Genomic DNA, 24,681 nt, shown 5'->3' with positions numbered 1-24,681 from the left:
ACTTGATTACTTTTCTCTTACTGCTGGGACAAAATATCTGACACCCAAAATTAAGGAAGGAAAGGTTTATTTACCTCACAGGTAGTGGAAGTTTCAGTCCATACTTACCTGGCTCCAAGGCAGAGAGGTACATGGCAGAGGGCAGCAGTTCAAGGAGGTGGGAACACCAAGACAGCAAGTGAGAAAATGGAGGAGCAGCCTCTGTAAGAGCTAGCAAGCCTCTCTCCCTTCCTTGTGTTCTTTTCGGGGTATCTGTCATAGGGTGGGTGTGGTGTTCACACCCATAATCCCAGCATTGGATCATGAATTACAAGCTCTAGAAGCCTGCCCCAGTGACTGACTGACAGAGGGCGGTGTGGACTGTGTTAGCTATGCCCCTTGTGCCAGACTGCTTGTGCCTGATGGTCGCATGGTAAGAGTGTCCTTGTATGCAGGAGTCTAGTAACTGAGAAGCCCGCGGGACACACAAGGTTGGTAACAGTTGCTCCTGGGCCAAAGTGCTTATAAATAAATTCCCCTTCTTTCAAAGAAGTGTGATTTTGAGGATAGAGCTCTTTTAAAAATCAAAAAATGTGTGGTCAAATAGCGGATTATAGCACTTGCTTAGGCAGACACCGGGGCTAGGGGTTTGATCCCTGGGCCTCCTGTGCTTGCCCTGCCCCCAGGGCATGCTAAGAAGGTGATTGAGAGTGGGTGTGGTAGTGTGGGCCTGTAATCTTAGCACTTGGGAGGCTGTAATCAGGAGGATCACATTGAGTCTGATCTACGTAGTGAAACCCTGTAGACCTTGTACTAAATAAATTTTAAAAAAAGTGTGCTGTTGAGAAATCAGAAGGGTTGGCCTGATAGCTCAGCAGACTAAAGTACCTGCTTAAACCCAGTTTACATAGTGATACGCTGTAGACCATGTCCTAAATACAGAAAAAGGAAAAGGAAAGAAATCAAGAGTACATGTGAAGAATGCACCTGCTACTTAAGATTCAGCCAGCATCAACCACATCACGTGTCAGTGTTGCATCCTGTTACTCCCCAAAGAAATATATGCCCTCTCAGCACGTGACGGTCTCAGTGTGTTCAGTGGACTGTCTTGTCTAATAACAAAGCACTATAAGATCAGTGTATGTGTGTTAAGTATTGATACCTATTCCAGTTAGAAAGGGTCAAACTTCAAACAAGATAAGCAGAAATCCATTCAAGCCTTCCTTTTTGCCACTTTTCTTTTTCTCAGTGTCGGCATAGGGACCCTGTGATCTGCAGTAACATTTATGTTACTTACATCTCTTTCTGGCCTCTGAGAACCTGGGAATTATTACATGACCACTAACTTTCATAAGCAAAGTGCAGATCTCAAAGTCCTCAAATGTCTGCCCTCAACATGGTACTATATCTGAAAGACTGCTTAGATGTTGGCTTTCAACCTGCTTTGAGGACTGGGCTTCTGAGGTTGTCTATACACTGTGAGGTCCATGTGTTCCTCCCTTTTGTTACATAGTTACTTAAGACACTGTGACCCTTGGGCTTTGGGTTGGGAGGAGGTTAATGACATGGTGTCTGGGCCTATCATCTACAAATTCACCAAATGTTGACATAAAGAGATTGGAAACCAAGACACTGTCTTAAATTAAGCTCAATAGTTTGATAATCTCAAGGCTGAGAAAGAGTTTGCTAGCTTTCAGTATAAAATTTCAGTTCCAGACTAGTGTGGGCAGTTAGCTGAGCAGTTATAGCAATTAATTAAGCAGTCGTAACTGATTTATTGATTGTCCTGATTTAAATTTACACTGTCACACTTGCTAATAATCCCATTCATTTTCATGCTCTCAAGAAAATAAATCACATTAATATTTTACTTTGTAAATCGATCCTTCACAGAGAACCTTATATGAATAAGAACGTGTAAATTTAGAAAGCTGAAAATTCTCACATGCTTTCAAGGAAGATGATTGGGAAAAAAGACAGGAAGTGATTTATTAGTGCAAAATGTTTGAAGAGGAGGAAGTAATAAAATACAACAAGAGTAAAAGGCACTGTGAGTATGAACTCGGGGTTCTACTTGGGAGAGAGCCTAACTTAAATCTTATGTTGAGGTTTTTCATACACAACAGTGCATTTGCTGTTGTTTCCCTTAGTGCATTCTACATGATCGAGGGCATACAATTTCATGAATACTAATAATATTATCTCAGGAAAGGATATTTGAGAAATGAAAATATGCTTCTGCTTGGCATATTTTCCAAATCTCAACACAAGACACAGAACTGGCATGCATGAATGTGCTTCCAGAGATAACTGAATGGTGCATACACATGGGGGCTCTCCTGGAAAATCACTGGTCATTGAGGAAATACAAATTAAAACAACACTGAGATTCCATCTCACACCAAAAAATACAATAAAATAAAATAAAAATTAAAAGCTACCATCAAGACAGAGAATACAAATGTTGGGATGTTGGCAAGGCTATGGGGAGAAAAGAATCCTGTTGGCCAGAGTAAGTTGGTGGAAGCAATATGGAAATCTGTGTGGAGATTCCTCAACAGTTAAGACGAGAGGTTCCCTGTGACCCAGATCTTGCTATCTTCCTTGAAGACTTAAAAGTATCACGGAAAAAACTTTTAACATTCTAACACTCATTCATGATAAAACAACAACAACAACAACAAAAAAAACCTTACAGAAAATTTGCACAGATGGTCTTTGACAAACCAATAGCCAATATCATACTAAATAGACGAAAATTGTAAGCTTTCTCTCTAAAATGAGGAATAAGACAAGGATATCCACTATCACCATTCCTATTCAGTACAGTTCTTGGAAACATTAGCCAGGGCAATCAGACAGAGAAATAAAAGGAATAAGGATAGGAGAAGAAGTTAAATTATCACTATTTGCATATGACATAATACTATAAATAGAAGACTCCAGAAATTCCACCAAAAGACTTGTAGATTTAATAACTAAATTCAGTAGCATAGCTGGATACAAAGTCAGCACTCAGAAATCAATAGTATTCCTTGACAAAAGCAACAAACATGTTGAGAGAGCAATTAAGGAAACCATACCTTTCATAGTAATATCCAAAGGGGGGAAAAAAAAAGAAATACTTAGGAATCAATCTAACAGAGTAAAAGATTTATACAGTGAACATTACAGTACTCTGAAAAAGACTGGAGAGAATTTCAGAAAATGTAAAGCTATTCCTTGCTAATGGATGGGAAGAGATAACATTGTGAAAATGGCCACATTTCCAAAATTGTTACACAGATTCAGGGCAGCCCCAGTTGAACACCATCAGTGTACCTCACAGATCCAGGGAATACACTCCTCAAGTACATCTGGAACCAGAAGAGACCCAGAACAGCAAGAGCAGCCCTGGGTAATAGAGGCAAGGCATTAAAATTCCTCACTTAAATTATACTACAAAGCTCCTGTGAGAAAATCAACATGGCACTGGTAGGAAAACAGACCCCAGGAGCAATGGAACAGATTAGAAGATGCAGTGTAGCCACCTTCGGTTTGACAATGGAGCCAAACGTGTTCACTGCAAGAAAGATAGCCTCTTTAATGAATGGTGCCGGAAAAAGGGGCTTTCCATGTGCCAGAGACTGAAATTAAACCTGTGTCTCTCACCATGCACTAAATGGAAGTCAAAATGGATCAAAGATCTAAATATTAAAATAGAACCACTAAATCTACTGGAGAGAAAGTAGGTAGAACTCTTGAAGACATAGGGGTATGCAGAGTTCATGAACAAAACCTAAACTGAACTGCACAGGAAGTTCTTCACAGGAAGAACCCCAGTAGTTCTCATTAAAAAGCTTTTTCACATCAGAAGAAATCAATAGACTACAAAGACAACCCACGACTGGGAAAAAAAATTAGCCCACTGTCCCTCAGACAAAGGACTTATATCTAGAACATACAAAGAACTGAAAAAATATCAAATCCCCCAAATTCAAAGACCCAGTCCAATAATGGGCAGCTGAGATGAATATGTACTCCCAGATAGAGAAGTACAAATAGAAAATAAATATATGAAAAAACATTAAGCATCATTGGTCATCTAAGAGATGCAAATTAAAACAACACTAAAGATTTTATTTCACTCCAGAAAAAATTGCTGATATCAGGAAACCAACTATACAAATGCTGGTGGTGGTGTGGGGAGAAAGGAACCCTTCCCCACTATTGGTGGAAGTGTAGACTGGTGCAGCCACTTTGTGGAGGTTCCTCACAGAACTAGGATTAGAAGTCCAATTTGACCCAGCTAATCCCCTTCTGTGTATTTTCGCAGAAGACTTGGAAACATTATACCACAGTGATATATATGCACCATGTTTACAGCAGCATACTTTATCATAGCTACATCTTGGAAACAGCTCAAAGGCCTATCTACCAAGAATGGCTCAAAGAAGATGTAGCATTTTTATACAGTGGTGTTCTGTTTAACTATAAAGAAGGATGAGTTTGAGACTTTTATAGGCTCATGGATGCAACTGGAGACCATACTCATAAGTGAAATAAGTCAGTTTCACAAGTATAAACGTCATATTGTCTTCCTCGTGTGAGGAACTGGAAGGGTAAACAAGTTGTACAGTGTACAATAGATACTGTAAAACAGGAGAAATGCTCAAAAGGAAAAAGGAACTAGGATGGGGGGAGGCAAAGGGCAGGGATAAGGGAGAAAAGGAAAGTCATTTATACTAGCAGTGTCTCTTAGTTCATTACAAAGGGAGGTTTGTACTAATATCAACTGGTGGAGTGTTTATGCCCATATCTTATACCCTGAACAACTACTTTAAAGATAACAACTTGTAACATGTTAACAATTCTTATTCTCCTAGTATTTTATTGTGAAACTTTGTTTTACCTTTTTTTTTTTCATAAAATTTAAAAAAGGAAAAAAAAAAAAAAAAAAAACCCAAAACACTGGTGATATCTTCCAGGAGATAAAGAAGAGCAGAGAATGCTTCACAAATCACATTTTGAACAGACAAAGAACCTATATTTGGTTTTATATTCTGTGTGGCTTTCACAAAGTTAGACATACACGATCAAGCCCAAAGCCCCCACTGTCATGTAGGAAAGAAGGCTGGATGTCAGGGGTGTGAGGCTACTGCCTTATCCTTGGGCTCCGGCCCAGAAGGTTCTGAACATCTCGTCTGAGCCCAGAAGCGGTCCTTGCCTGACACCAGTACTGCTGATTTGGGATGACTGGTGATCAGGTGACAGTAGGACATGAACTCTCAATGTAGCTGTTTACTTTATTATGCAGGATGTTTAATCTAGAATGATCTAGTAAGAGCCTTTTAGCAGCTACTTAATTAACATACATGGACTGTATTTTGCTGTGAGAGTGATAGTTTAAAAGTCTGATAAGGGGGACATGTATTACTGAGCAGCCCCATGATGTATTCATTTGAAATTGTTGAGGTCACCTAGAAAAGAAGTTGGCTCAGAAATCTCACTAAAAAGTAGATTACATTCCCCAAAATTTAACAATTTACTATTCTGATATGAACCCAAAAGTGTACTTCAAAGGAGTAACATCAAAATGCTGTCTTTCTCTTACTCAAAATTTAAAATACAAAAAAAAAAAAAAACAGGTAAACTGTTATATAAACTCTAAGGCAGAGCATAAACAGAGTTAAAAGGAAAACTACAAACTGGGGGAAGAAGACTTCTTCTATTCCATAATGCTGAGAGGGGATATCAGTCGTGATTAGAAAAAAAGACCAACAACTAAAGGGCAAAATGGGCAAAACAGAGTACTCAGAAGTAAAAATGAAACAAAGCAGAAACTCCTGGAAGTTTTAACTCCTCAATGATGTGCTGCCCCTTAAGTTAAAACTACTCTGAGACCCAGTTCTTTTTTATGGATGAGGTTAGCCAGAAGGCTGACACACAGCAGGCAGCCTGCAGAGAGGACCGTGACTCCTCTTGCGCTGCTCACGGAAGCCCGAGAATCCACGAAGGCAGGCAATCTGAGCGTACACTGAAACTACCACCTAGTGCCCGGTGACACTGCCAATTTCTTGCATTTATCCCACAGATATACTGAAGCACTCGCAGGACAAATGAAGAAAGGCATCCACAACTATATGGCTTGAACAGTTTGGGCAAGACCCCAGGAGACTGGTGAAGTAAACCCTGACACACCTACGGAAAAACACCAGGCTTCTGTGGGAAAGTGTACAGATAAATTACATTAAGGTAAAAACACAAAAGCAAGGTACCATACTGTTGTGTGCAGCATTTGATTGCACTATGAAAGGGAGGAAAGGGTCACTAGCAGGAGTGGCTACCTATGTGCAAGGCCAAGGACCAGCTGATGGGAGGGAGACATAGGAATGTTTGTCATTTTGAAAGGAGTCCAGCATCCCCTACAAAAACTTAGATCAGCCTTTTAGAAAGCTGAAAACCCGAGCTGGCTTCTGTTTTTGGCAGCACTGACACTCGCACCAAGCTGCCTTGCCCCCCTCTGCTCCTTCACTCTCTGCCACAGGGGCCTGCTGAGTGGCCCATGTGCATTTGGTCTTGTGGCTGTCAGTGTCCAGTGGCCTGCACTTCCACACCAGGTACGCTGAGGTGCACCACTCTGTCCTCTCCCTCCTGGGGCTATAACCAGGCTTTCTTCCTCAGAATGGCTGTCAGTGATTTGATCTTGCCCCTTCACCCTTTGCCTGAGGGGCCAGTGCCCTCCCTGCTGCTGGGAAGGGCTACGGTGAGTGCCAGGAAGCATAGTATCTAAACCTGAGGCCCCTCAAATTCCCTGGCAGGCACCCTGGAGAGCTCCTGCAGCTACTGAGGCACATGTGGGAACCTTGGCACATTCCAGGCCACCTCTTGCAAGGTGGTGTGGGGAAGGGGGCACACAAGAGAGGACAGAAGGCAAAGGCTGCAGGGAGGGAACCTGGTGGAGGCCTGGCCCTGCCCCATCCCCGCTCCTCCTGAAGAAGCCTGGGTCACGGGGTGGGGCCTTCCTCCTGCCAGAAGGAGGGCTGCAGAGGAGGAGACTGGGCTGGACAGCAGGCAGAGCACTGGGGAGAGGACCTGGGCTCCGTGGCACGCAGCTGGGTGGCACGCGGCTGGGTCTGCAGACCAGCAGGTGGAAAGGGGGTCGTAGGTTTGGGGTGCAGGCTGGCAGGTCCCCAGAGGACAGAGCTGTGTGTGGCCCATCTCTCCCACACCGACCTCTAGCACAGCACTAAGCAGGATGGGGTCACTGCTGAGCCAGGCTAGCAACGTGGCCCAGCAAAGTACTGTGCCTCCCCAGGACCTCTGTTCTCCCCGTGGGTGGGGCCGCGACCTCCACACTCGACCTCCACACTCTACGCAGCACACACAGGCTGCTCCCCTTCCCCTCACAGGAAGAGGAACTCTTCAGTACAACTATTTCTAGGGCAGGAGACTGAGGCGAGAGGGCGGTGTCCTCCTGTAGCTCGGGAGGGGGCAGCTGGAGTTAGGACCCACAGCACTTGGAGTGCAAGTCTTTTTCTTTCAGTTACTACATTACTGTAAAAAGGAAACGGCTGCAGTCACAGCTCCGCAGTAGAGTGCTCACCTCGCACACGCAAGGCGCTGGGTTTGACTCCCACCACTGCCAAAAGAAACAGCAGCAACAGCAGCAGCAGCTACACCACCTACACTACAAGCCATAACTGGGTAGATTCGGTGAGTGCGTGCCGTTTACTAGGCGACCCTCAAGGCTAAGGCGCAGGCGAAACTGAGCCGGCTGCTCTCCCTCCCACGTGGAGGAGACCGCAGAGGAGGTGAGTGCTCTGTAGCAACCAACAGGGTCTCTAGTCCTCTCTCAGCTGATCCAGACTATGATGGGGGCGAGCCCACGCCCACAGGGGGAGCCAAACACGGGAAGGAGATGGCCTGCCAGGTTACTGTATTAGCTTTGGGGGGATGGGGACATTCATTCTTGTGCTTGCCACAGTGTAAGGCTACTAAAAGTGCTAAAAAAATAGGGTTTAAATATGTCTAAGGGCTCCAGTTCTTTTAAGTAGAGATCCTTAAATCCAAAGGTATAAAGAGAATTTCTATTTTAGTTTTCAGTTTCGGAATTTTGATAATGTATTACAAACCAAAAACTTAAAAACGGGGGCTGGGGAGGTAGCTCAGTGATCTGAGCGCCTGTCTGGAAGCACAAGGACTCAAGTTTGATCACCGGTATGATACAGTGCTCGCTACCCCATCACCTTGGGTGTGCTGTGCTGGCCACCAAAACTTGGTGTGGTAGCTCACGCCTATAATCCCAAGTGCTGGGGAGGCTGAGACAAGAGGATCACTACGAATCTGAGCTCCATAGTGACACCCTGTACCAAATAAATAAACAGATAAAAGATAAAAAACTTCAGGAACTGAAAAATTATCTTAGAACAGATTAATTACATTACTGGTTCCAGCAATCATTTCCTTATAAGGCCAATATGCTACCACTGTACAGCTTGAAGTAGACTATGGACTTTCTCATTCCATTTTTTTTTGATCTCTTAGGTATTTTGAATTATATTTTGTTTTTTTTTTTTGTTGGAATTTTATTTTCTATTTGATTTGTTACTTTCTCATTGCTCTGTGTTTTTCTTTACGCCTTTTCAACTGATAGTAGTCATCCTGTGGAATGATTCAGTTGTAGATTGTCTATTTTGGTTGGTTTCTAGTGCCTGGGTGCTACTCTCTGTTTTGTACTGTTGTTATTTGACTCTTAGGTTCTTGTTTTGCTTTTACATGTGTTTTTTCTGCGTTAGTCTGCAGAGGTTTGGTGTGATGGCTCTCTTGTGTGTTGTCTCGCTTTTTTTATGTTTTTCGATTATTTCCCTTTAGTTATGAGTTTTGCCCTGTCGTGCCAGGCTTTGCTTGATGTGTGGTTTTTGAGGTTTTTTGGGTGGCTTGTGTTTATGTGCTTTTTGTTTTTTGTTGTTTTGTTTGTGGTTGTGGTTGGGCTTTGCCTTGGGTCATTTGTGTTGGTTTGGTTGCTCATGGGTTTTTAGTGCTTTTTGCTGCGGGTCTTATTCTTTGCCTGTGCATGTTGTTTGGGGTTTGTGCCTTCTATGCTTCCGTCTTTGTTTCCCTGCGTGCTGGCGTTTTTGGATTTTGGCCTCTTGGCCCGTTTCTTTCCCTTTTTTGGGGACATGATTTCCTTTTTGTGGGCTTCAGCTGTTCTGTGGGCGTTTGCTTTTTCGTCTGGTTGGTCTTGTTCGTGGTATTATTTTTTAGTTTGTGTTTCCCAAGGCAGTTTCCTTTTTTTTGCTTCGTGTGTGGCTTATGGTGTTTTACTGGCTGTTATCCTAGGTGCGTTCCTCTGGGATTTTGTGTGCGGCCCCCCTCTCTAGCCCTTACTTCCTTTTAAGTGCATGCCGACCCAGGGCTGGTTGCGTAGCTCAGTGTTGGTGTACTTGCCTATTCTGGCGGAGCCTGAGTTGCTTTCTGTCACTGTTAAGAGCTTTTCGCTCGCTGTGCTGGTGTCTGTTTTTCTTGCTTTTTGGAGTTGGGGTCGTACAGTTGGGTGTTCGGTGTGATTGTTTAGAAGTCTTTGGTGTGGGCTGGGCCAATAGCTCAGCTCAGTGAGGTGTTTGCTTCGACTGAGGGCTTGGCTGTTCTGTTCCCGTTCTTTCCTTTCCGGTCCGGCTCCTGGGGTTTGCTGAGACGTCTGTTAAAGTGGTTGTGGTTTCTTTTGTTTGTCCTTCTAGCTTTTGAGAAGCTGTAGAGAGGGGGCTGGTTTGGAGTCCGGGGTTTGCAGTTGGTCCCTGTGGGTTCCGCCCTGTGCCCTCCCTCTCTGTCTGGAGTTTGCTGCTTGCTTTTGCTTGGGTGGGGCTTTTCTGATTGTGGCGCTGCTGTGATTGGTGTATTTTGTTTCTTCTTGTGCACGTGCTGAGGTACTCCGTTGGTTTTTGGTTTTTCATTTTCTTTGTTTGTTTCTTTGCCTGTCTTTTCTGGTCTGTTTATTTGTTTCGCTCTTTTGCAGTTCCTGGAGCTTGGACTTGGTTGCCTTTCTTTCCCCTTTGGTCATGCTGCTGCCTCGATCGTCTTTGCGTTTGGGCCTCGTCCCGGCTTTGTGGGCTCCTGTGGTGTCCTTGTGTGCTTTGGTTCTGCTGCTCTTTTGTCTCCAGGTGCTAGCCCTGATTGCTGGTGTTTTGTGTTTTTGTCCCTTGTTTGTGTTTTCTGTGTTCTCCTTTTTTTGGGCTGGGGTGCTTAGTGTTTCGGTCGCTTAGGAGCCCCTTCTGGGGGAGGGGGGGGCGGCTGTGGCGCTGTGTGCGCAGATTTTATGTGTGATGTGGGGGGTGTTGTCCACTCTGAGCCCGTGGTCTTGTGGGTTGTTGCGGGAGGAGGTGCTGTTGTTCCGCCGTGTTGTGGGCGCAGTGGTTTTTTGGTGCGCTGTTGTCAGATAATAAGCTGCTAAGGGGTGGTGGTGGCGGTGCTTAGTGAGGGGTTGTTTTCTTTCCTCCGTGGTGCCACCCCCCGCCGCCGAAGTCCTCTTTCGTGCGTCGTTTTTTTATGTTGTTAATCAGCGCATCTTTTTTTTGTCTGTAGACTCTGAACGATGTGTACCTTCTTCAGGGGAGCACATGAGAGTCTCTGTGTAGTATTCGACTCCTCCCCTCGCCCCAAGAAACGGGCTGGGCCTGGAGAATTCACACTGAGAGTCCCGCTCCTCCTGAACAGCGCTGCTGGAAAGGTCCAGATGAACTCGGAATGGACACGCTGCGCCTTCTCGGCAAGTGCCCAGCCGTGTGGTGGGCAGGTGACTGCGTCACACCACCTTGACCTCTGTGCGAAGCTCTGCACTTGCAGGGCTGAGTGCCTTCTGATTCGCGAGTGTGAGGGCTTTCCTCTCCCTCTGTGCCAGCTTTCCTTTAGTTGTAGTTTGATAATCATTAGGCTGGGTACTGGGTAAAAGTGCTTGCGCAGGAGCCAAGATCTGGAGAAGCTGAAACTGGAAGCAAGCTGCGAGGGGGAAGGGACTGCGGTGGCTCACAACCCCTTGTCTCCCTCTGTTGAGAACATCGCGGCACTACCACAACTGTCCTCCAAGCGGCAGGGATCTGCTTGTGGCTAAGAACACTAATCTGTGTGTTGGAATGATTTTACAAATTTCCATAAAAACTTGAAATCTGCAGCTTCCTACAATATTTAGACTTTTTCTCAACCCTTAGCCCTGCTCTGAATTCTGCCAGATTCACTCTTTCAGAAATTTTGGAGCGGAGCCGGCTAGCTCCGCAGTTTTTCCTCACACACAATCACAGGCGCTTAAAACTTACCACCCTTAAGCTGACGCTTTGCAGGGGAGCACATGCCATGCGATCAATAACTAGCAGCTGGGATGATTAGGGGGCCACCTGAGTAAAGCTGTGGAAGCCAGCATCCTGGAGGAGGGCACCCTGAAGTTTCAGGAACTCCAGGAAGGACACTCACTCCCAAGAACTGACCAAGCATACAAGAAGTTTTCCTTCCGTGGAAAGGCAGCTTGCTGTAAAAATGCGTCTGCCCAGCGCCTCCTGAATAGAACCTGTGGTCTTTGAAGCGCCACAGAGCATGTTTAAATGGCACCCTTCAGCTGTGCACCCCTCCCCGCCTTTGTCTGGTGACTGTGTGTCAGCCTGTTCCAAGAGCTTTGGCTGGCAGCTCAAGGCCAGCGTGACAGCAGGGGGACGGTTGCCATAACAACGGACAGCTCTCGTGAATTCTGAAAGGCCCCCACGTAGCCATTTGGGAAATTTTTATTGAGCAAACTTGCCTGGGATTGGTGGCGTAAGCTGCCACGTGACCAAGATCTTCCTGAACAGCTGCATGGAGAAGACAAAAAAGTGTTGTCACCTCCAGAAACAAACACCAGGGACCTGCAAAGGCTCCCCGTGTCCACTCTCCTTAGCATCTCAGAACAAGACAGTGTACCATCAGAGCAGCACGGTGAGCTCAACCCCTGAGAGGAGCCATGCTCTGGCACCATGAAATGTACTTCTTGTTTTCTGTACTGGTTGGACACATTGTCAAGCTTTGAGGAGCCGGATGAGAAAAATTACTCCTAATGGTTAAAGGAAATCTTGAAAGGTGGCTACCGAAACAAGTTCCAGAAAGAGATGAGCTGGGCAGGCAGTGAGCAGTTTCAAAAGCTAGGAGTTCTGCAGATGTCAGAACAGCTTTGAGTAAGTCTATGGTTTGGTCTTCCTTCCCAGCACAAGAGCACACTGAAGGCCCAGGCCTCAACCCTGTGCCTTTGGACACGCAGAGCCCACGGGAAAGGATCTAGCTGTACTCCTGAAAGCAGCTTTGCTTTGCATGCGAGAAGGGTGGTGTGAGGAGTCTGTCCCCTGGGATATGAGTGTGCCTCGATGCTGTGCCCTCCTCCACAGCTCTTCAATGTAAGCGCCTGTCCTTTCTCGCCACTGTGCAAGGCACCTGGCAGAACTGCCCCGTGCAAAGGGGCCACGTGGCCAGCTCTGCGCAGCAAGCCTGCCACGGGCGTGATGCCACATCACCTCACTGACCACACCAAGCCAGATATTGGGGTTCAAGTGGAATCTTCCTTTCAAAACTGTTCAAACTCATGCAGAATGTATCAGCTGAGTCAGAGTGGGGCCCCTGGCTTGGAGTTCTGAGCCCTAGCTGAGTTCACCCTCACGTACCTGTTTAGCTTCTCAGAGAGCCTCTGTAAGGCATGAATGCTGCTCCGGGCTGAGCTGCCAGTGCCCGGCACACGCTAGGCACCGAAGAAGTGGTGAGCAACAAGGAATAAATGGGCCAGCCTCCAAAGGCCTTAGGTCAACAATATGAAAACTGGGGTGGAAGAGACTCCAAAACCTGGGAGCGCTAGGATCCTGCCTGAGTGGTCACCCTGTTTTGTGTCTGGGGACAAGCGAGATGTGCTCCCTCTGCCTGGGGCACCGCCTGTGCTGCTGGCCGGTTACACCGTAGTGTGAGATCAACCCTGATGGGCAGTGTTGATTGGACTGTTCATTCTTTGCTGTCCCTTCAAGTCACTTGCTGAAATGCAGTCATTGCTGGTACGCTAGTTGTGGCCTTCCTGCGGTGGAAGGGGCACGGATACCTAATCTGCATGCAGGTGCCAGCAAGCAAGCATGGATGTGTTGGCTGCTGCAGGAGGTGGGTGGAGAGCGGGTGCTGAGCTCCTCACAGCTCTCGGTGCCCTTACTGCTCCCATGAGGACACAGGAGGGATGCGTGGCCCAGGAGCAGCTGTGGTCAGGCACCCACATGTATGGCAGCAGAGAGGCATGCCTGGGCTCCCCTGCACCTGTTTGCTGAGCTCCATTACAGCAGCACCACACCCCTCCGCATCTGCAGTTTGCATCGCTTCATCCTTAGTCCCCTCGGTCTCCCATCGCATACCCAGGGAAGAAAATGACTGCAGTGTCAACAAAACACCCTTCTTTCCATGAACTGCACTCTTATCAAGGAGGCAGTGACACCTGGTAAAATTTCTGCAAGTCTAAAGATGAGACTCAGTGAAAGAGTGTTTTCTACCTGCATATGTGGTTACACTGGTGTGGAGTGATTCAGCACTAGATTGACAGATGGCTCCTTCCTGTGCTCACGATGGACATGAACGCACGAGACAAGAGCTTGAAATCTGTCTTCTACCAACTTTAACACACCAGGATTGTATACTAAAATCTCTACTGGGTTTCCTGTTCTCTCTCCCAGTATCTTTTTATACTTAGTGCAGACCCACGTTAGCGTAAGCAGTAAAGCTGCTTTAAACTGCCATAAAGATCCCTTCCTAAGCTACAACTATGGTCAGTAAAATAGAAAAGTTAATGAAAAATAAGTAGGTTATGTTATTCAACATCAGAGTTTCCTTTTTGGACAGATTACTTGATACACATGATTTACTAATGCTAAATCCAGAAAATATAAAAATTGTAAATAACCCAGTATCAGTCAATCAACTTGAAGCTATCAAAAACTACTACCAAAGAAAAGCCCAGGAACTGACCATTTCATTGCTAAATTTATCAATAAATTTACGTAGATCTGTCAATAGGTTTTCTTTCTCAGATCTCCCTTTTAGGCCCTTCAGGACCCAGAATACAGGTCTCTTTCCCAGAGGTCAGATCTGGCATGAAACGACAGTGAATGCCTCCACGCGCCCTGAACCAGGCACCAGGACGAGCGTGTCCCAGGCTGCACAGGCCGCTCACTCGGGCCCAGGCACACCTCTGTGAACCATGCCTTGCAGATGAAGGCGTGAAGACCCGGAGCAGTCTTCTTCCGAGGCAGTGCCGCTCCCCCCGCTTGGCACAAGCACCTCCCCGAGGGCCCTCTGTAGACATTTTCTCCTCACCCAGCCAGCCCCACGGCCATGCTAATACCGTTAAACAGGCACATCTCTGCACATACCAAAAGGTATCTGTGTTTTACCCGCAGAAGACAGCTAACTTTCTCGCCTTCCCAGAACCAATGTTTGCCCTTTGTGCGCAGTGAGCGTGCACGTGTGCGCACCATGCCAGTGGAGGGTCTGGGCCTGCGCTCCTCTGGCTCCCGAGCTCGGAGTCTGTCGGACCCATCCTGCACCTTAGTACTTCCAGGTTCTTTCAGTCCTCTTTATGGTAAGGCACACCCTCCCCAGGTAACTTACCAGAGCACTCCTGCCCAGGTCCTTGTGCCCCACACTCTGCTGCTGTATGTCACTCCTGTGCCCGAGCCACACGCATGTGCTGGCAGCAGGCCAGCCTTGGTCCCGCCAACCTCTTTCCTCCACACCTCTGTGCCTTCACCCCTTTCCTTGCCTACTGGTGCTCAGACATCCTGCACAGATTCCCTGACCCTGATCTTTCCAGGAAGAGCCCAAGCCTTGCGTGAACCCCTTCTCCTCCCAGCACCTCCTCATCATATTGCTCCCTCTGTCTGCTCTATGAACTGGCAGGGACCAGGGCTTCTTCCCTGCCTCAGTAGCCTGGCACAGCGCATAGTAGGAGTGCTCAGTGCTTCTCGTGTGGCAGGAGGCTACAGATGTCCCATACCCACCAGGCAGCAAGAGTAGCTTTCTTGTTTCTTAATTCACAGGACACCTCATGGAGTCTCCTACACTAGTCACTTCCTGGGCTTCCATGGTCCCTTGGGAAGCCCCCTGTTGGCCAGCTTTCAGTTCAATTTGGATGGCAGTGTCAGTGACCCCATGGGGTGCATTGCGAACTGGTGGTCAACTTGTAATACCCAGCTGAATTGAACTAGCATGGGCCTGCGTATGGGAGGCCCATTTGGGGCTTGTGGCTGGCAGTATAAAAGAAGTGGAGAGGAACCAGGGTTGTTGGTTTTTCTGGAGCACCTTGTCATGTTAGCTTCCCCGATGAATTGGCTGTTCTCGTTGACGGAGCTTGGAAACGCATTCTTGCTGAGGATGGCTGCGATTCACTTGGGGGAGTTCTTGTCCTCACCTTGAGCATCACTTCCTGGCTGTAGATGGTTGCAACTCTATTTTTATTTATTTTGCATTGAGATAGGGCATCACTATATATGTAATTCAGGCTGCCTTTTTTTTTTTTTTTCTTTTTTGCGTGGTATTGGGACCTTGTGCTTGCCAGGCAGGTGCTTATGCCACTGAGCTATATCCTCAGCCCTAAAGGTTTTTGTTTTTGTTTTTGTTTTTGTTTTTGTTTTTGTTTTTGTATTTTAGCACAGGGTGTACAGGGTCTCACTACATAGATTGGACTCTTAGTGATCTTCCTGTTTATAGCTTCCCAAGTGCTGGGATTAGAGGTACGAGCCACCACGCCCAGTCTCCATCACCTTCTTATGCACCCTGGGGGCGGGGCTGGCAAGGCAGGCCTGGGGATCGAGCTCCCAGCCCCTGCATCTGCCTGAGCAGGTGCTTTAATCTGCTGAGCTATTTGGCTGGCCTGGCTGTGAGTGGGAAGACAGTACACTGCTCCCTGTCCTGGAGAAGCTTGTTGCACTGGCTTTCCTGATGGGAACTCGGCTTTCCTCATCTGTAGAGGAGCTCTGGATCTCACTGTCACTAAGGATGGCTGTGGTAAGTTTCAGAAGAGCTCTGGTTCTCACCTTGAGCATTGCTTCGTGGCTCCAGGTCAGATCCCTCAGCCTGGCAGCAGAGGTTCTTTATCCCACTGATGCAGACTTTCTGGCTTCTACCACTGACCTTTGGGCCTTCCTAGTGTAGATCTGAGAAATGGGCCTGTATGAGATACTGTCCAAGGCTCTTGGCCTCCAGTTGGACATGTGGCAGGTGTTATTAAGGGCTGTCGGATTCAGGCAGGACAACGCAGTGGGATCCAGGCCTTCAGCTGTATTCTTTGGTCTTTAGTGTGTGAATAGATTTCTTGCACTCTCTTTTTAAATATGCTTCTTTGGGTGACTATTATACAATAATCGTACAAAATGTGTCATGTATTGTATTGTTTCCCTTGCAAGCCCCAATGTTATTACATCCTGCTTTTGTGCTCCACAGTACACAGAAAAACCAGCTCTGATAAGCATGTTCTGGCCTCTGCCCACCCAAAGACCCTGGGAATGGAGAAAGAACCTAAGTCAGTTATTAGACATACCATCCTCGGACTCAACTGGAATGTGGGAAGGAAACGCCTTTTCCCAGAGACCACGATGTGGAAACAGGCCTTGCTTGACTAGAAGGCCACCACACAGCAGGCCCCAGGATGGCACACACAGCCTGGTGCTCGGGCCCTGGTTTCCTCTTTGGAGTCCAGCTGGCCTGATGCTCCTCATAGTGTAGGCTTATGAATGCACAGACCTTTCCCCCCATGGTGACAGCTACTCAAATGGATTTCTGTCACCTGCCCATCATGGGTGGAATCCTGCATACTGCTGCCTATCTCTGGTCGAGGTTCAGGTCACAGGCAAACAGCTGTAACATCCCCCACCACACAGCTTGCCAGACGGTGCCACTTCTGTGCTTGGCACCCCCTCCCCTGAACGTTGGAAGCACTGGCACCACTGTACAGTGCACAGCACTGGAAGAAGGGTGGAGAGAGAATGCACAGAACATAAGTTTTCACCACCTCATGGACTCATTAATGTGCAGCTAAGCAGATGAGAGGGAACACACAGAATCCAGAACACTAGCTGAGCAGGACCAGTGTGGGGTGTGGCCGAGGCACTGGTTCGAGCTGGTTTGAGCCTAGGGTGCAGACTGCGACCTGGGGAACTGATCCAGGAGGCGCAGGTCCACCTCTCTGCTCCACCCGTCAAGTCTGCAAGCAGCTCCCTCTCTTACTGCCAGCGGAGGCAGGAGCATTGTGCTTACCAAAGGGACACTGGTCTCCACCTTACATGCTGATTCCCTGTAGGCTCCCAGGGCTTCCTTCACAATGGGAAGAAGGTGGCCGGAAGAGGCCCTGGCTGCCAGGCTGCTCTTAGTTCAGCCAACTGATCTGCCTCACCTAACTCGGTTTTATTTTCTTCTCTCCTTTCTTCTCTTTTATTCTTATTCTACTTTATTTTTCACTCTACTTTTCTATTTGGTCTGACCATAAGAGTTTGGTAAAAACTCAAATCTAGACTCCATTGAATGAAAGCTAAAGCCCTAGTTAATGGAAACCAAAATTAGGGAGAAATTATATTATGAAAAGCATCTGAGGCCAGATCTGTTACTGCATTACAGGTTAGGACTCCCTGAGCTTTTCAGGGAAAAGCATTTTATCAAAGGAAAAAACACTAAATGGCAGGTCTTAAGGCTGCCTTTACTGTGGCCAGAGCCCTTTTCTGTGAGAAGCATGCAGGAAACGCTCCCACTTTAGCTGGCTGGTGTCCATGCCATGAGTTTCAAAGTCCTTCCCAGTCCCCATGATATGTAAAGAGCAGGCAGAGCTCCCCAGGTGGCGCTGCAGATGAGACTGAGAGGTGTTTGCCAGAGCTGCTTGGCACAGGTGCTGCCTTATGGGATTGCTAATCTAGGGTACTAGTGGGCAGAGAGCTGTGGGCCCTCTGCTCCTAGGTGGGGAGTCACACTATCTCTGCAGCCCTGGGTAGAGCCCAGAGACTGGCACAAGACAAGACTGGTATGCTAGTTGTGGCGGGAGGAGGGGGGAGGGGGTTTGTCACCTTCTGTGCTTGGTTAAACCCAGACCAATGCTCCATGATGGGGGCGCCAGATACAGATCTGCTAGCAGATGGTTTCTCCAGGAGAAGGGATGACAGGGGTCTGAGTCGACATTGGCAAGGCTACCCTAAATGCAGGTACCTCACCCCATGCACCCTGCAGCACAGTGGTCCTACAGTGCCATAGAGCCTGGTGGACTCCTCTGTCACCTGGTCCCCTGTGAACAAAGCCCAGGACACACTGTGGGCTCCCTTTGAAACTACAGCAGCATGCAACTGACGCTGGACACCCGCAGGCCTCCCACACCTGACCCAAGTCAGGGCCTCAGTTTGCTGTAGCTGAGTGCTCTCCCTCCTGGCTTGCACTGCGGCCCTGCCCCTCTTAAGACCCTTGACCCAGAAGCCAAGCAATCCTGAAGTCAGATGGCAGCTCTTCTGCTCTGAACCTCTCTTGAGTCAGGGTCAAAAGCAGTGTTAACCTGCTCAGCCATCTCGCCTTCATCGTCTTCTGCATTTATCTACCAGAGGGGATCGCCCCACACCCTCTGTCCTCATTGAGAGTTCCAGGGGCAGCTCTCTGGCCAGCTCCCCCGGCAGCGTGCCAGGCACCCTGCTGCCCAGGGCCTTCGCCCCCGCTCTTCCCTGTGCTCCTTCTGTGCCCGTGGGATCCCACTTGCAAGTCTCTGCTCACCTGTCACAGCCCCGGGCCTGCTCCGGCATGCCCCTCCCAGGCCCAAAGGGACTGTTTCCGCACTGTACATAATGCTGTCATGGGCATTACGCTTTAGTTATTTGTTCTGCTTTCCCCTGTCTCCTCTACTACAGTGTAAACTTGAGAGAAGGCAGGAATTTATGCTTTGGTCACTTCGGTGTCACTGGTGACTCAGTGATCACCTGGCACACAGTTGGGGTTCGAATTTAAGTGAACATGGAATGGAGGGAGGGGGACCAAAAGGGCACTGAAAGGTAGAAGCCGCCTTTGTTCCCCCAAGAGATGAGGGGCGGGGCATCCAGAGTGCGGCAGGCCAGCTCAGTCCAAGGAATTGCTGGCACTATTGCTGAAAACGCACAGGGCTTCTGCACAGAGGCCGCGGGCCGGCTCCCAGGGCCCCGAGAGAGCCATTTCAAGGACCATGATAAAGCAAGAGTTTCCTGCCACCTGCCATTTTTATCTCACAAGCTTGAAAGGCTACATAATACCATCATATGCCAGGTTTTCCTATCACCACCCTTAATTTTCAGCAAAAGGCTATGAAAAAACTTAGGAGAAAGAGGAGTTGTTCCGTGAACGCAACCAAAGAAAGCATGGACTCTGAGGAACCGGGAATGCTGTAGAACTTAGTATGTCGCGTGGCAGGTTCACATGGAAATAGGACCTGCGTCCAGCTAACAGCAGGACTAGCATTTGAGCTTCGTCACCCTGATAATGAAGGAAAGCCTCTTGGACGTTAAATTGCAGAAGCTTACTATAAATTTCTCACCTACAAAGTGGTGCTGGCCTGTGTCACGGTGCAGCGACAAGAGGGTCTCCTCGGTGAGGACACTGGACCCACTCCGCTGACCCTGTTCTCTGGACCAGAGGCCCTGGCTGCTCCTCCCAGGGGGAGTACCCTGGGAACGCTGTACTGCACCCACTGGGCAGGCCTGAGTACTCACCTCCAGTACACTAGCACGGCGATGAGAAGGATGAGGCACACGACGGTCAAGGCTGAGACCACGATCAGAGGGATGATCCACTCCATCCTCCCTGGAGAGACGCGGCTTATCATCCCAGAGGTGTTCTTTTCTGCTGTGGAGAGAGAGAGCAGCTCAGTTAGACAGATGAGGCAGCAAGCGTGGGAGGCAGAGCAGGCCGTGGACTTCAGTGTGTCTTCCAGAGCCCGGCAGCCGCTGGCTGTCCTGTGCCAGGCGGAAGCATCCGCAGGCCTCTGTGCCACCTGTCCCAAGCCACGTGCGGTCTCTCTCAGGCTGCATCCTCTAATGGCCAGGGGCAAGGATCTGCTCACAAGCTGAAGGGAGCTCTGCAGCAGACGGAAGTGGATCCTGACTCAGAACATTCCCACCCTGCTGGATGCAGTAGGGTGTGAGATCAAATCCCCAGAGGGCAGGAAGGAGGTAGGGCGCCTCCTGTGTTCCCTAGAGCCAGGACCTCCTCTGTGGTAGGGTTCATGAGGAACCGTGGCAGCCCTGGGGGCTGTGATGCCTGCTTGTTGCCAGTTTCTCTTCCACTGCCTCCTCCTGCAGTGGCCGCGTGCCAGTTCAGCTTTGGGATGGTCATTCAGTATACGCCTTGGTGCTGTCACCATGGTGGCCTGGGATTTTCGATGGCATAGGGCCCTGTGGACACTGTCCCCCCAAGGATGTCAGACAGTGCCAACATCCATAAGCCCTGTGAGTATGTGAGTACTTTCAGTACTCTCTGCACAGAAGAAGGTGGCTAGCCGGCCATGTGTGGGGACAGAGGGAAGCAGACGCAAAAGCCATGTCTCTTCTATCCAGACAGCTGGGAACATGATAGTTCCTCAGGCATTCCTGGCCAGCCAGGGACACGGTGCGCCTACCGTCCTGCAACCAGGAAGGTCACCTCGGGATTTCTGCACCTTCTGAAGGGGTCGGCAGTGGTTGTCTCCAAGGCACCTTACAGGGTCCCTGAAGTCACCTTACAGGGTGAGCTTCCAAGGCACCTTACAGGGTCCCTGAAGTCACAGGTCCATCTGTGTGGTGGCACTTTGGTCTGTCCCTCTCTTGCCTCCTCCCCAAGTGAGTACTGAAAGTTTGCTTCAGCTGCTCATGGAGGCCTAGAGTCAGAGCAGGTGGTGGCCACCGCTGGAGGGGAGAATGTTGTCTGCGTGTTCAGGGCCTTGCACGCGCAGCCAGCCTGAGCGGGGCTGGGTGTAGACTCACCTCTGTGTGTGCTGCTGTGGGACCTCACCTCAGGGCAGGGGCTTATGGATGTTGGCGCTGTCTGACATCCTTGGGGGGACAGTGTCCAAGTAGCAGTGGCTGTGGGGCAGCCCTCAGGGTGACAACTGCTGGCAGTGTGACAGCCTTAGGAAACAATGGGGACCAAAGAGCTGATTTTGTTTCTGATCCACAGAATTTGTCTTTGCAGTACTAGTACAGGTCTGGATCCCAACTCCAGGTGACTGTTGAGGTCAGCTCCTGTCACTCTCCCAGAGGCAGCTCAGGCTGACCATGAGTGCCCACACAGGAAGAACAACCCCTTCCATCCAGCCTGCATTGGCCCCTCCCGCGTGGCTGTGGTCCAGCCACGTGCATCCAATGGTGGCCAGGCCAGGTCACCTCTCCGCTTCCTCCCCTGCTGGCTCCATTGCCAGGAATGCATCCACCTACCCTGGTTTACAGTTGTCCTTGCTCTGTCCCATCTCTGTGGGCAGAGTACAGCTGAGATCACAGGTTCAAATCCTAGCTCTGACACTTTTTTCCATTATCTTCAACAATAATTTAAACTAGTTTGGGCCTACAGTTTCTCCTCTTTAAAATGGCAGCATGGGCACAAGTCAGTGAGCACATTCATGAGGAAGACTTAAAACTGAGCCAACCCCCTATCACCACACACGGCACTGTCATCTCGTACCGCTCTAGCCGCACCACCCAGCTGTAGCGGTGCATGGCTGCTGTAGGGTCCCTGTGCAGGCCCAATCTCCCACCTGCATTTAGGAGAGCAGTAGAAAGCTGTCTCCTGCCAGCTGGCGACTCTGGCTAAGTGGCCTGTTTGCCTTGCTTTCCTTCTCTGTAAGTGCAGAGACAGTGGTACCTCGTTTCATGAACTTAATTCTTTCCACTGTTCTGGTCGCAAACTGAATTGGATCAGAACGGGATCAACTTGATGCTTGCTAGCCTTGACCTAATGGCGAAGTTTGATTTGATTCTCGTCCAGTTTTACTTGTGATCAAAACGAAAGGATCGAGTTTGTGAAATGAGGCACCACTGTGAGACTTACAGCAGCTTGGACACATACATAATTTAGCATGCTGGCTGGCCCTGATCCATCCCAGGCTAATGTTCAGCACTGTGACTACCATCACTACCACCCCTGCCACTCACTGCAGCTCAGTGCCACCGTCACTCACCCGACTCCATCCTCAGGCTGCCAGCAGAGAGCCAGTAATGGTGAGTGCTCCGCATGTCAGCAGCACCTGAGTCCCGGATGTTAGAGCTGAGCACACGTGTTAGGGACAGTCAGAACAGTTGTGGTCTGGCTGTCAGCCATGAGACTGCTGGTGAAAAGGGCTGGCAAGTTTGCCCCAAGGCAAGGCGAAGCTGGGCCATACTTCTGATGTCCTTCAGAAACACACTTGTGCTGCTGCCTCATTTGTTCTGTGACCCCAAAAAACCTGCAAACTGCTAGGAATGGCTGGGCATCTCTGGGCACCCACAGCAGACTGCACAGGCTGTGTCCCCAGATCTCAGCAGTCTCCTGTGTTGCCTTCCAGGAACCCAGAAAGTATGTGAAGCCATGAATGGCACCCAATACTGTGTATATAGTTGTTTCCCTATATGTATATACCTGTTCAATTTGCAAATTACACAGATTAAAAAAATAGAACAGCCAACCTACTAGAACGAATGTTTATGTGCATGTGGTCTCTCCCAAGAAATGTGCCATTTTGTACACCTTAAGAGACTTTGGCATACAACTTTTCTTTTTGAAGTACAGAAGTTGGACAAGCAGAAGCGCTGTGTGGCTGCTGTCCGGTGGATCTGAATGGAGAGCATCACAAGTCTAGTTCTCCGGGGCCGTCACTGAGTACAGCTGGGGTCCTTGCACACTAGTCTGACCCAAGACAGCGAGCCTGACACCTGCACAGGCTATGGAGGACTGGGGGTGGTGGTGGGCAGAGCGTGCAGCATGGATGTGCAGGACACAGTGAGAATTTACATCCTCAGCAGGGTGGAGCAAGTGTGTGACATTCTTCAGTCTCCTCAGGATGGCATACAATTAAAGCTGTTAATTTCTAGATTTTCCCACTTAACATTTCCCACTGCAGCTGACCGTGTGTCACTTAAACTGGGGAGAATGCCACTGTGTCTCTGATCCCTCCTCCAGCAAGGGAGACTTGGGGAGTCATGGGATTATGTGATGCTAGCTTAATCTGCAAGGCTACATGAAAAAATGGGATTCTCTCCACAACCGCCCTGCACCCTGGGAAGCCAGAGCACCCAGCAGGCCTGGGACCTTGCACTGCCACTCACTAGCAACTGCACAGTGGGCTGGCGGAGCCCCGTCCCGCCCTGCCAGGGTAATTCTTTCTATGCTGTGGCCTATGGGTAGACAAGAGTTGACATAAAAAGCTGCACAATGGGGGCTGGGGAGATAGCTCTGTAGAATAAGTGCTTGTCTGGCAAGCGCAGGGTCCTGAGTTTGATTTCCAGTACCACAAAAACAAAAAAACTGCACAAGCAGAAAGGCTTCTGTGGAAATGCTCAAGGCCAACAGAAAGGGCTTGAGTTTCTACGTGGCACACGCCCTTCCTGCGGGGTCTCCACCTGCGTCCACAGTCCGCACTGCTCAGACATTGTGCACCAGGCCTGCTCTCCTCAAGGGCCCCTCCTGCATACTTACTCTAGTGAGCCAGTTTCCCTGTGCAAAGTGGCAGTGCCACCAATGCAAGAGAAGAACCTAACCTTGAACCTTCCTTCCTCCCTCCTGTCATTCTCATTCCTTCCTGCCCGTGCATTCAGCCAGCCATCCACCCACCCATCTGCCTGTCTGTCCATCCGTCCATCCATCCAGCTACCTATCCACCCTTCCATTCATTAGTGCTGGGGATCAGGCCCAGGGCTGCTCTTCTCTGAGCTACAATCTCAGCCACGTTTTTTCCCCCTATAATTTTATTGAGAAATAAACAGCAATGAGACACTTTCAAATCAAATTGGTAGAACAGTTCCAATAATTAACACATTGCATACTGCCTTCCTAGTGGTTATTTGTTGTACAAGATGCAGATGATATACTATTTAAAAACATTATTAGACCCAATCCTTTTATTCCTTGAATTAAGAGAATGTAGCTATATATCTTTCCTAACCATTTTGAATACACAGATACCAAATGGTCATTCATCTATATCCCAGTCTCAGCCTCTTAAAAACAAATTAGAGATGGGTCTTACTCAGTTGCAGACATGTGACTTAAACTTGTGATCCTTCTGCCTCAGCCTCCCTTGGCATTGAGATTAAAGCTGTGCCACTATTCCCGGATTCTGTGTTTTTGCCATTGGCTGGTCTCATTGAGCAAATATAAAAATAACCTTTTATATTTGAAGAGGTTTCATTTTTCCATGAATTAGAAATCAACCATGCTGCGGCTCCGCCCATATACCACTTTGCACTCAGTCACCCCTGAATACCTCTGCACTCCACCCCACATGGATGGGGGTGCAAAGCTCCTGTGCTTGAAGGGCCAGGAGCCAGGCAGTCAGTTCGGACCCCGCCCTCGAGAATGTGTGGGCTGCAGAACCACCTTCACAGGAAGCATGGGCAGGGATGCCGAGCAGCCCCTGAGCACCAGGGAGGAGGATGGGAAGGCTCGGCCACCTCCCGGCAGCTTTGCTGGGCTCACAGTCTCCACTCCCACATCGAGCAGCCTCTGAGGAACATGCTTCTATTCTGCTTT

The 24,681-nt window shown here is 48.7% G+C and overlaps 1 protein-coding gene across 1 annotated transcript in view; it reads right to left on the bottom strand.

Moving 5' to 3' along the window:
* The window catches only part of Ptprg (protein tyrosine phosphatase, receptor type G), a 703,518-nt gene that overhangs the window by 55,896 nt on the left and 622,941 nt on the right, over positions 1-24,681 (bottom strand). The window contains exons 9-10 of the mRNA XM_004631705.3: positions 21,640-21,712; positions 19,698-19,940 (exon numbers count right to left, since the gene is read on the bottom strand). Of these exons, the coding sequence (XP_004631762.1) occupies positions 19,698-19,940; positions 21,640-21,712 (316 nt within the window). The remainder of the gene's footprint in view (positions 1-19,697; positions 19,941-21,639; positions 21,713-24,681) is intronic.

This window comes from Octodon degus, unplaced genomic scaffold (genome assembly GCF_000260255.1).
Source record: "Octodon degus isolate 3935 unplaced genomic scaffold, OctDeg1.0 scaffold00043, whole genome shotgun sequence".
Classification (NCBI taxonomy): Eukaryota; Metazoa; Chordata; class Mammalia; order Rodentia; family Octodontidae; genus Octodon; species Octodon degus.
Note: the sequence above shows the minus strand (reverse complement) of the source record. Positions and strands in the feature narration are given on the sequence as shown.